Source organism: Babylonia areolata, chromosome 18 (assembly GCF_041734735.1).
Source record: "Babylonia areolata isolate BAREFJ2019XMU chromosome 18, ASM4173473v1, whole genome shotgun sequence".
Taxonomy (NCBI): Eukaryota; Metazoa; Mollusca; class Gastropoda; order Neogastropoda; family Buccinidae; genus Babylonia; species Babylonia areolata.
The window spans coordinates 515,525-527,584 of NC_134893.1; the positions used below are offsets into that span (position 1 = coordinate 515,525).

The 12,060-nt window shown below is 44.9% G+C and overlaps 1 protein-coding gene across 3 annotated transcripts in view; it reads right to left on the reverse strand.

Moving 5' to 3' along the window:
- The window catches only part of LOC143292346 (fatty acid synthase-like), a 75,578-nt gene that overhangs the window by 38,979 nt on the left and 24,539 nt on the right, over positions 1-12,060 (reverse strand). For all 3 annotated transcript variants that reach the window (XM_076602537.1, XM_076602536.1, XM_076602535.1), the window contains 8 exons: positions 11,525-11,754; positions 10,579-10,877; positions 9,802-10,028; positions 6,626-6,781; positions 5,595-5,852; positions 3,616-3,792; positions 1,860-2,218; positions 917-1,597 (listed from right to left, as the gene is read on the reverse strand). In XM_076602537.1, coding sequence (XP_076458652.1) covers positions 917-1,597; positions 1,860-2,218; positions 3,616-3,792; positions 5,595-5,852; positions 6,626-6,781; positions 9,802-10,028; positions 10,579-10,877; positions 11,525-11,754 — 2,387 coding nt within the window. The remainder of the gene's footprint in view (positions 1-916; positions 1,598-1,859; positions 2,219-3,615; positions 3,793-5,594; positions 5,853-6,625; positions 6,782-9,801; positions 10,029-10,578; positions 10,878-11,524; positions 11,755-12,060) is intronic.

Consider the following 12,060-nt stretch of genomic DNA (forward strand, 5'->3'; position numbering starts at 1 on the left):
AGACAAATCCATATACACCAAACTGCCATAACCGCCTCTAGACAAATCCATATACACCAAACTGCCATAACCGCCTCTAGACAAATCCATATACACCAAACTGCCATAACCGCCTCTAGACAAATCCATATACACCAAACTGCTTCTGTCTGGCAATGCCTGACCGGCAGCATGACCTGCACTGCATGCATATATATTGTGTACCTATCAGAGTGGATTTCTTCCACAGAATTTTGTCAGTGGACAACACTTATGCTGCCATAGATTCGTTTTCAGTGTGCTGAGTGTGTGTTGCACGCAGGACCACAGATTACATCTGAATGGCTCAGTTTGATTTTCCAGTCAAATTTGGAAGAAAGGACAAGACCGGAATTTGATCCTGGACTCTGCTCTGTCAATGCCAAACATGATACCACACGTGTGGTTTGCTCTGTCAGATAAATTCACCATAAGTTGATTTTATTTGATCATTGCAACTGTTTTGCTTTGTTTATGCTATCAGTACTAGATTGATTTAACCTGTGGCCTCAGGAAAAGCTACATCGTGATCCACACACAACACAACGAGGCAGTGCACACCTTGAAGTACTAAATCTATTTTACCTGTGACCTCAGAAAAAGCTACATCCAGATTCACACACAACACAAGGAGGCAGTGCACACCTTGAAGTGCTAAATTTATTTTACCTGTGACCTCAGAAAAAGCTACATCCAGATTCACACACAACACAACGAGGCAGTGCACACCTTGAAGTGCTAAATTTATTTTACCTGTGACCTCAGAAAAAGCTACATCCTGATTCACACACAACACAACGAGGCAGTGCACACCTTGAAGTGTTTAAATTTATTTTACCTGTGACCTCAGAAAAAGCTACATCCAGATTCACACACAACACAACGAGGCAGTGCACACCTTGAAGTGACGGCGCACCAGAAACAGGGAAGACAAGCAGTTGTCCGACGTGGTCATCACCACCTGCAGACCAGCTCTGCTGAACAGCTCACACCAGGCTGACTCTGTTCTGTAGCGTCCGTAGACTGCGCCGTTCTCCGAGGTGTGCTGAGGTGAGGGGCCGTGCAGCCCTTCCAGAGCCAGGTAGACAGGGAAGTTGTGGGTCACCTCCTTCACCAGCAGGAAGCCCCCCTCCACCATCAGCTCTGAGGCTTTGACCAAGGCCTGCACAACGTTGACTTCCTGATGAAGGACGTTGTTCAGGACCACCAGCTGGAACTGGCCCAGCTCTGAACTCTCCTTGGTCAAGTCCCACTCTTTAGGGCTGACATTCAACGAGTCCAAGTCTTCACCTTTCGGCAGGCTTTTTGCTGCTGCCGTGATTTTGAGTGCCAGTTTAGGCTGGTCTGCCAAGTGCTGTGCAATGCGGTGGTACAGAGAACTGTCAGTGGCCTGAAGTTCACAGAGGCTGAGGCTGCTGGTCCCAGAGTTCTCCAGCACCACGTCCAGGAAGGGGCGGAGAGAGCCGGCCTCCAGCAGGGAGGTGAGCAGAAGGTCAGTGGCCAGGTCATCAGCCAGCAGTGTGTTCCCCTTCTGGGGACATGTCTCCTGGCCAGGCTGGGTCACCATGTCCTGAAGAACCTGCAGATCAAGCAACTGAATTATCAAACTTGGACTCATGTCTGCAGCACGGCCAAGAATAGCCACACACTACACACAAACATGATCATATTCAACACTACACACTTTCATCCACAACCTTAAAAAAGCATGCAGAATACAAAACATTTCCATTTCAAAAAGGTGTGAACAATGCACACAAATATAGATATACACTGATATATACACACAAGGTGCAAAACAAAGTTTGTGCACACAAATCAGATACATGTAGCAAACCCACCTTGATCAGTGCATAGTGCTCCGGTTCACTGCTGTACATGTCCAGCCTCTGTGCACACACAGCTCTCTCCTTCCCCACATCCTCCACCAGCCCAGACACCCCGTCCAAAGGGGAGCCACTCTTCTGCTCTTCCACCATTCTCTTCAGCACGTGCACAGCGTAAGTGTTGACATCTTCAGCATACTGTTGCAGTTCAGCCGACACAGTGGTGCTGTGCTGGTAGGGGACAAAGGAGAAGCGTTCCAGGACAGGTGGGGCTTGAAGACTGCGGTGAGGCGCCACAGTGGCATGCAGTCCATGGAGAGTTATGCCCCCTGCTCTCACCATGTTCTGCCACTCGTCCACCTCCACAGCAATGGCTGGCGGCAACAATATAATTATTGGTTATCTTAAATTTTGAAATGAAAATAGGAAAGTACAAAACAACACAAAAAATTATACGAAGATATAAAACTTTCTGCAAATTATCTATCTGTGCTTAGTTTCAGTTTGCAAACACTATAAACAATCAAAATTATGCAACAGACATATAAAACGCACGAGTGTTAATGCCTCTTGACCCTGAACATCTTGCTCGCAGCGCCAAATTCAGTAACAATTCAGTCTAAACTGATCCTGCTTGTAGCACCAAATTCAGTGGCAATTTAATTTAAACTCATCCTGCTCACAGCACCAAGTATGGAGGGTCGTTAACTAAACTGGGGACACAGAATTAGCTGTTATAGGCTTTTATTATGTGCAATCAATTGTCACAACAGATTTCTCTTATAAACGTTGGGCTGCTCTCCCCAGAGGGAGCATGTCACTACTCTGAGAGTGCCACCCTTGTTTCTGCATGCAAGTGTATTTGTTCCCTAATAAAGTAGACTTTTCTACGGAATTTTGCCAGGGATAACCCCTGTGTTGCTGTGGGTTCTTTTACGTGCACTTATTGTAAGCTGCACACGGGACCTTGGTTTATCATCACACCTGAATGACCAGTCTCCAGACCACCACTCAAGATCTAGTGGAGGGGAGAAAATACTGGCGACTGTGCGATTCAAACGAGTACACTCAGATTCTCTCACTTTTTAGGCTTCCTTGGCATGTGCATTTATTATATCATTAATACTCTATTATCATGCTTATATCACATGCTGGGCATTATCATATCATTGGTGGCAGTGTACTTTCACTAAATCAACATCACCTTAGCCACTTTTACTTGCATTCTTTAAATGTATTAGGGATGTCGTTTAATGGCAGTGGTGGTCTTCACATATATGCATTTATTTAATTAATGTTGCTACCAATTCTAGATACACTGGTAGTCTTTCCATTGTAATATATATATACATGTGTTTTTATTATCCACTTGCATTACTGACATTGTCATTATGACTTTTTCAGGCACTGTGTTCTTCTCCTGTGTGATCATCAATATTTTTTGCCCCTGAACATCCTGCTCGCAGCGCCAATTTTGATAATTTGACACCTGCTGCAGCCTTCCGACTATCTTGTCTTTTTGCATACTCTGCCAGCTTCATGCTATGCTTGCTCACTGTCTTCTTCTTCTCTTCTTCATGTAACCATTGTAATAAATCTATAGAAAACCTTTGTGACTGGCTTCCTTATGTCCTTGGCCTCCCAAGTAATCTTTTTATCCCTATTTCCCCCGCCCCACCCCCCATCCCACCCCCTACGTCTCTTATTGAGACCTAAGGACACACACATTTTGATACATCCCTTTACAACCCAGCTCAGCAGCTCCTCTCACCCTGTTTGTCCCCAATGGGCTGAACACAGGTGTCATGTATCAGGGGGTTGATGTCCAGCCTGGTGATCCGTGTGGGCAGTCGCAGCATGTTGCCTGAGTGGCCCAGCACCTGGATCTGCAGCATCAGGTCAATGAACACCACCCAGCGCCCTGACCACTCCAGGAGACCCCCATCCCCTGAAAACAGTCATTTCTCAGCATCAGCATAATGCAACATCTGTCCAGACTACCTCAGTCAACAAACAAACATATAGATCTTCAAAGTAATGCTGTATGAAACTTCATAAACAATTCGTCCATGTCAAGAATACACGACATGCATGTTTGCAAAGAATTTTCGCCAAGAATGTGGACCATGCTGTTGTGAATGTATCCCAGAGGCGGGGAATTGATATTCTTTAAAACAATTCTGATGTAACAAAATAATCGTGGATTCATGTGTTCACTGATGGCTCAGCAACCAACGCCTTGACTGATGGAGGAGCAGGCGTACTCAACAAATCTCCTGAGGGACTTATTTCCACACTCAGAGATACCAGCTGGGAAACACTGCTCCAACTATACAGCTGAAATTCAGCCCCTCATGCAGGCTGCCGCGTTGGTTCTTGACTCATAGAACGACTGTCCCCAAGCTGTCTTCCTCTCTGATGCATTCTCTGTTCTGGAGGTCCTTGCGGTAGACAAACTTCCTCGCTTCCTGAAAAGACTCCAAGAAGAAGTTGCCAAAAGAAGACCAGTAGTCCTGCAATGGGTGCCAGCTCACTGCGGAATCCTTGGCAACGAAGCAGCAGATCAGCTCGCTAAACTCGGTGCCAGAGGAAGTCAACCATCTTCTTGAACGCTGGCTACTGGTGGTGACCATGAGGTTACAAACTGGCCCTGCTGTCTCAATGCCCAGCTGTTCAGAAGATGAAGCTGCTACCATCTTCCATCTACTACTGTGATCTCGAAGACCAAACACCACAACACATTCTCCAGACCTGTTCCCTCTTGAAGAGGCTCAGAGACTTGGTGTGGTCGACACCAACCCTACTGCACACCAAGGTCCAGACAGGACGTGGAGAAGACGACGTCATTCATTAGGCGGGCTGAACTGACACGACGAATTGTTTTCTTAGTTGTGCCAATCCTCAACCAAAGCAACCCACAACCGTCAGCTGTAACGATGACATTCACATGAGCAGAGCAGTATTCGGACCAAATGCACAGTGGTTAGTACTGAACTAAAATCAGCTTGATGGTCGATTTCAAAATACATAACAGAAACCACTGTGCATTTGGTTGAACCTATAATTCAATTAATTTCAATTGCAGTCATTCTTTAGCGAGATATCTCTTTGCGAAGTGAAAATACTTCCATTCAAAAACACTGAGTGTGTGTTGTGTGAGTGTGTGTGTGTGCGTGCCATACAGGATTTAACTGAAATAATTTCTCCAAAACACTGAAAGCATGTAAAAACAAAAATATAAATCATATCATTGCCATGAAAGTATAGCTTGTAGTAACTGGTAAGTTTAAAAAATAAATAAATAAATAAATAAATCCCCTCTCACCCGACACACACAAAAAACACACCAAAAAACAAACACAAAAAGAACAACAACAAAAAAACGAAGCAATATAACATATGCACTGGACATTGTGGCGTTCAGAATGCCCTGGAACGTTGGCCCATAAGAATCAATCCTTCAGAGTTCAGTACCTGAAATGGTAGAGCTCAGAATCCCCTGGAAAGTCGGCTCATAACAGTCAATCCTTCAGAGTTCAGTACCTGAAATGGTAGAGCTCAGAATGCCCTGCAACATCGGCTCATAACAGTCAATCCTTCAGAGTTTAGCACCTGAAATGGTAGAGCTCAGAATCACCTGGAAAGTCGGCTCATAACAGTCAATCCTTCAGAGTTTAGCACCTGAAATGGTAGAGCTCAGAATCCCCTGGAAAGTCGGCCCATAACAGTCAATCCTTCAGAGTTCAGTACCTGAAATGGTAGAGCTCAGAATCCCCTGGAAAGTCGGCCCATAGTCGTAACCTCGCAAACGGAGTTCCTTGTAGATGTCAGCAGTGGTCAGTTGGAAGTCCTGGTCTTCAGTGTTTCCAGAAGTGGTGGAAGTGGGCAAGCTGGGAATGACGGGATCGGCAGCCACAGAGATGTTTCCGCTGGCCACCAGACCCCCACTTTCTGTGATCTCAAAGTCCCCAGTCACGTCCATCACACTGCAGTGAAACGTCACTGAACCTGAAACAGTCACCAGTTTGTTCACACTGCAGTGAAACGTCACTGAACCTGAAACAGTCACCAGTTTGTTCACACTGCAGTGAAACGTCACTGAACGTGAAACAGTCACCAGTTTGTTCACACTGCAGTGAAACGTCACTGAACATGAAACAGTCACCAGTTTGTTCACACTGCAGTGAAACGTCACTGAACATGAAACAGTCACCAGTTTGTTCACACTGCAGTGAAACGTCACTGAACATGAAACAGTCACCAGTTTGTTCACACTGCAGTGAAACGTCACTGAACATGAAACAGTCACCAGTTTGTTCACACTGCAGTGAAACGTCACTGAACATGAAACAGTCACCAGTTTGTTCAGAGACTTACACACACACTCACACAGACACAGACACACACACACACACAAAGACAAAGACACATCTACACACACACTTGACTTACACTTTTGTGAAAAACATTCACACAGTGAACATGTCACAAGAATAGCATTTCATTTTTTCTTTAAAGATTCATCATGACAGCTGATGAACATGTGGAACAATAAAACTGATCAAGAACCAAAAAACCGAATTTCAAGGAATAACAAATAAAGTTCCACTTCAGAGCAATACTAGTTACAAAAAAGAACCTGAAGTGGCTCCTTTACAGTCAGCTGGGCTAAAAGCAACATGAGTTGATAGGAACCTTTGAATTCAACCATTATGCTCTCTTAGCCATGCACGCACTCACAAATTATACTGAAGGGAATGACTTCTGCATGCTGTCCTGACCTGCATGAGGCATGATGGTGGCACGATGAATGCACACGTTGTGGAAGACGACAGGCAGCTGCCTATACACAGTGCCTTTCTGACGGGCCAGAGTCTTCCATGCCAGCACCAAGTAGCCTGCTGCTGGGAACAGCACTCGTCCATCAATCTTGTGACCTGGGTGTCAACAAAACAGTCCACTGTCTTGATACCTGGGTGGTGAAAAACTACATGTATATGTGATACACTTTCAGGAGAGCTGTGAATGCAGCCAAATCTAAAGATGAAACTGTTGTCAAAGAATCAAGGTATTATCTGTCACATTAACAGGGAGGGAGGAGGAAGTGTTGTCAAAGAATCAAGGTATTATCTGTCACATTAACAGGGAGGGAGGGAGGAGGAAGTGTTGTCAAAGAATCAAGGTATTATCTGTCACATTAACAGGGAGGGACGAGGAAGTGTTGTCAAAGAATCAAGGTATTATCTGTCACAATTAACTCACTTCGGACGAAGGAACGCTATAGCGTTCCTGACATAAGGTAGCGTTCCGGATGATGGAACGCTATAGCATTTTCGACAATTAAAAATTTGTCCACGTTTTCCTCATGGGGTAGCATAACAATTGCAGCTACACTGGGCATTGCGAACATGTCAAGGGTCAAATGGAAAGTTTCTTCATGAGATTTCATAACCAACACACTCCACAGCGAGCCAGCGAGTTCAGGACCCCACATGACAAGCTAATCTGCATATGTATTGAAAATGGCATCACAGGCAATACGAGTGGAAATTTTTGGAGCAAACTAGATCACGACAGCGGCTTTCACCGCTGCTGAAGTGACTGAAATGCTTCAAACTGAAGGTTTCGACATCGACAAGGATGATGAAGACGTTGAATAAAGTGTATGCGGTGGAGAAAACTTCCAAAACTTCCAGCAAGAAGTCACTGATAGTGACTCAGCTTCTGAGAGCAGTGAAGAGGGAGTGGGGTGGGCATTCACACGACGTGAGGAGAGGGGTCAGTGGGTCAAGTACAGTCAGTTTCATTTAGTTACTTTATGTTTTGTATTTTTTGTGATTTTTTTCCGAACCCAAACAAATGGGTCAGCTGTAGGGAAAAGCAAGGGAGAGAACTATTCTTCGGGAGTGAGTTAAAAGGAAGGGAGGAAGAGATCTTCAACGTCAGGCTATTACAAATAGAATGAAGCAAACTTGGTGTCATTCTTCCATATCAGTATAAATACAAATTACTTGCCTTCTTGTAAAGTTATGTCACAACTATTTCCTATGATTACAATTATTTTTGTAATCTTTTTCTTGCTTTTGATCCACAATCCACTCCTAGCAGATAAATGAACTGCTTCATGATTTCTCACAACACATTTTTTCCTCACAGTATGCACTTGTGCATGCCCAAAAGGATATGTAAGCACAGTCTCTTATCCTTTCCTCTCCAAACTACAAGAATCCACCCCCCTTTGGCTAGCCCCAACCCCCCACATACAAACTACAAGAATCCACCCCCCTTGGCTAGCCCCAACCCCCCACATACAAACTACAAGAATCCCCCCTCCCCCCCCCCTCCCACCCCTTGTCTAGCCCCAAACCCCACATACACAAACTACAAGAATCCACCCCCTTGGCTAGCCCCAACCACCACATACAAACTACAAGAATCCACCCCCTTGGCTAGCCCCAAACCCCACATACACAAACTACAAGAATCCACCCCCCCCCCCCTTGGCTAGCCCCAACCCCCACATAAACACTACAAGAATCCACCCCCCTTGGCTAGCCCCACCCACCCACATACAAACTACAAGAATCCACCCTCCTTGGCTAGCCCCAACCCCCCACATACAAACTACAAGAATCCACCCCCCTTGGCTAGCCCCAACCCCCCACATACAAACTACAAGAATCCACCCTCCTTGGCTAGCCGCAATCCCCCACATACAAACTACAAGAATCCACCCCCTTGGCTAGCCCCAACCCCCCACATACATACTACAAGAATCCCCCCCCTTGGCTAGCCCCAACCCCCCACATACAAACTACAAAGCTTATCCTCCCAGGGAGACTTGGCATCTGCAGCTCCTAGGCTGCTGGACTGTGATAGGAGCCTTAGTGCAGCTGTACAACAAGTACAACAGCTGTACAACAAGTACAACAGCTGTACAACAAGTACAACAGCTGTACAACAAGAGGCAACAGCTGTACAACAAGAGGCAACAGCTGTACAACAAATACAACAGCTGTACAACAAGAAGCAACAGCTGTACAACAAGTACAAGAGGCAACAGCTGTACAACAAGAGGCAACAGCTGTACAACAAGTACAAGAGGCAACAGCTGTACAACAAGAGGCAAAAGCTGTACAACAATATTCAAAATAATGTTTCTTAATTCTTTCTGTTTTTACATTAAGAATACTAGTTATTACCTGCAGTGTGTGGATGTATGTATCAAACGGTGTATGTGGTATTTTTTACATCTGTGTCTTCATAATATTCGTAAAAGCTGTTGTTGACTTTTACATTTGTGTTCCCCATGTTGTTTACTTGTCTATGTTGTGATAATGCACCTGACCAAATTTCTCCAGTTGGAGATAATAAAGTTATTCTTAACAAGAAGCAATAACAAGTGGTTCATTACTGAACCATAACAGAGTACATCAGAAACAAATCATGTCTGCCCCATCACTTCAAGAAGTCCCAAAACTTCATTGTGGGAAGAGACCCACCTTCAAACACAGGACAGACAACCAAAACATGGCTGCCAGAAAAAGAAAAAAAAAAAGCAATGGATCTGGCACTTTATACTGCAAAGAAAGACTGCCCAGTGTCTTCACTTCTTACACTTCCTGTGGGTCTGCAAAGAAAGACTGCCCAGTGTCTTCACTGGTTGCACTTCCTGTGGGTCTGCAAAGAAAGACTGCCCAGTGTCTTCACTGGTTGCACTTCCTGTGGGTCTGCAAAGAAAGACTGCCCAGTGTCTTCACTTCTTACACTTCCTGTGGGTCTGCAAAGAAAGACTGCCCAGTGGCTTCACTGGTTGCACTTCCTGTGGGTCTGTTTAACTTTCTAATGGACACGTTTAGCAAATCTGTACAGGCATAACTGACACAAAGTAAACAAAACAAACAAACAAAACACAGATGTAAGTCAGCGCATCACTGAGACTCAAAGCACATCCAACCTTCCATGTAGTTGTCCTCAGAGTCCGGGGCAATGCTGATCTCAAACTTGGCATCGTTCAAGCTGTGGGAGCCAGCCCTGCGGAAGTCGTCAGCTTTGGGCACAGCCCAGCTGTTGGCGTGATCCCAGCCCAGCAGTGGGGAGATCATAGGGGTTCCTCGGGGCACCGGGAAGCTGACAGGACTCAGCAGCTTCATGGGGTTCAGGCACACTCCGTTCACATAACACCTGTATGTGGTCAACCATGTACAACTGGAGTTTTCGTGTATGAATGTGTGAGAAGGGTGGGTTTTGGAAAGAGATAGACTGAGTGCTGCAAAACGTTTTGTTGGATCAACAAGTGCTCGAAGTGTGTGTTCTTACATCTAATGGACACTTCTACTAACTGAGTGCATAACTACATCTGCATTTGTGTGTATGTTTCTTGGTGTTGATGGACAGTTTTTACCAATTAACAAATCCTGATTTCTGCATGAGCATGTATTAACAAACCTTGTTGCACTACCAGATATGTCCACAACATGCTGATTTCCTTTCAAAGAAATGAGGACATACCCATCCCTCCATCTGTGTGTGTGTGTGTGTGTGTGTGTGTGTGTGTGTGTGTGTGATGTGTGTGTGTGATGTGTGTGATGTGTGCGATGTGTGTGATGTGATGTGATGTGTGTGTGTGTGTGTGTGATGTGTGTGTGTGATGTGTGTGATGTGTGCGATGTGTGTGATGTGATATGTGTGTGTGTGTGTGATGTGTGTGTGTGTGTGTGTGTGCAGAGCTCACCTTCCCAGGGCGGAGAGAAAGAAAGACACATTGTCGGTGCCTTTCTTCATCAGGCCCACACAACAGGCCTGCCGCACACTCCTCTTCAAAATGGCCTGCAGCAGGCAGTGTGGGGCGATCTCTATCAGCAGAGCCTTGCTGGGCACCTGCCTCAGTCCCTCCTGGAACAGCACTGGAGACACCATGTTGTTGACGTGGTAGTCAGGGCCGGCCACCCTTCCCACCCCACTGTCTAACTGGGTCTGGGTCACAGAGGTACTGATCCAGCGTGGGGACCGGGGGCGAGGTTTCAGCAGGATCTGAGAACAAGGATGGAGTTCACACACGTCCGTTTTCTTTTGAACATCATTGAGTTTAGTGATATCACAACAATAAGTGACTCAGTAGTTAATGGAACATACAGCATTAATACATCATCATTTTCATTTTACAAATTGAGGACAAGATAGTATATCACAACAACAAGTGACTCAGTAGTTAATGGAACATACAGCATTAATACATCATCTTTTCATTTTACAAATTGAGGACAAGATAGTGTATCACAACAACAAGTGACTCAGTAGTTAATGGGTCATACAGCATTAATACATCATCATTTTCATTTTACAGATTGAGGACAAGACAGTGTATCACAACAACAAGTGACTCAGTAGTTAATGGGTCATACAGCATTAATACATCATCATTTTCATTTTACAGATTGAGGACAAGACAGTGTATCACAACAACAAGTGACTCAGTAGTTAATGGATCATACAGCATTAATACATCAAATTGGCAAACATTTTTGTTGCCGACAGTTTACTGTCTTTAAAAAAGGTACAAAATTATTCCCCAGAATGACAAAATACCTGCTTGATCAGATTTCAGAGCTTAAAGCATATCCAAAGTATTTCATTCCTGCTGATCTCTTTGTATGCAGCATGCATGAAGCAGTGCTGACCTGTTCCAGTTTCTTCCTGAACTCAGGACCCACAACTTCCATGGCCTTGGAGTGGAAAGCGATGCCGCCAGTGTTGACAGCACGAACAAACACCTTCTCTTCCTTCAGTTTCTCCACAAAGGCATTGACAGCATCCTTGGGTCCTGAGATGGTCACCGTTTCTTCAGCGTTGTGACAGGCTGGGGTCACACCTGGGGGGCACTGAGCTTTGGCTTCCTCCCACGTCAGTCCTGAACACACATGGCTTTTTCAACACAGGTGTGTTTTGGTGGGCTTTTTGGTTTGGTTTTTTGTCTTGATGTATTCATGTCTTCATTTTAACTTTAAGAAGGGTCAAGCTAGCTTTTCCTATAAAGAAAATATCTTTTTGTTTTTCTTTGTGTGTGCTGTTACTTCAGACGGGACATGTAATACAAATGTGTTTACATAGTATGAGCGACAGCCAAACAATGGTTAATAAAGCAAGGTTTGATTCCAGTACTGGTGCCTGGTAAGTTAAGGGTGGAGATCTTTCCAATCTTCCTCTTCAATATATG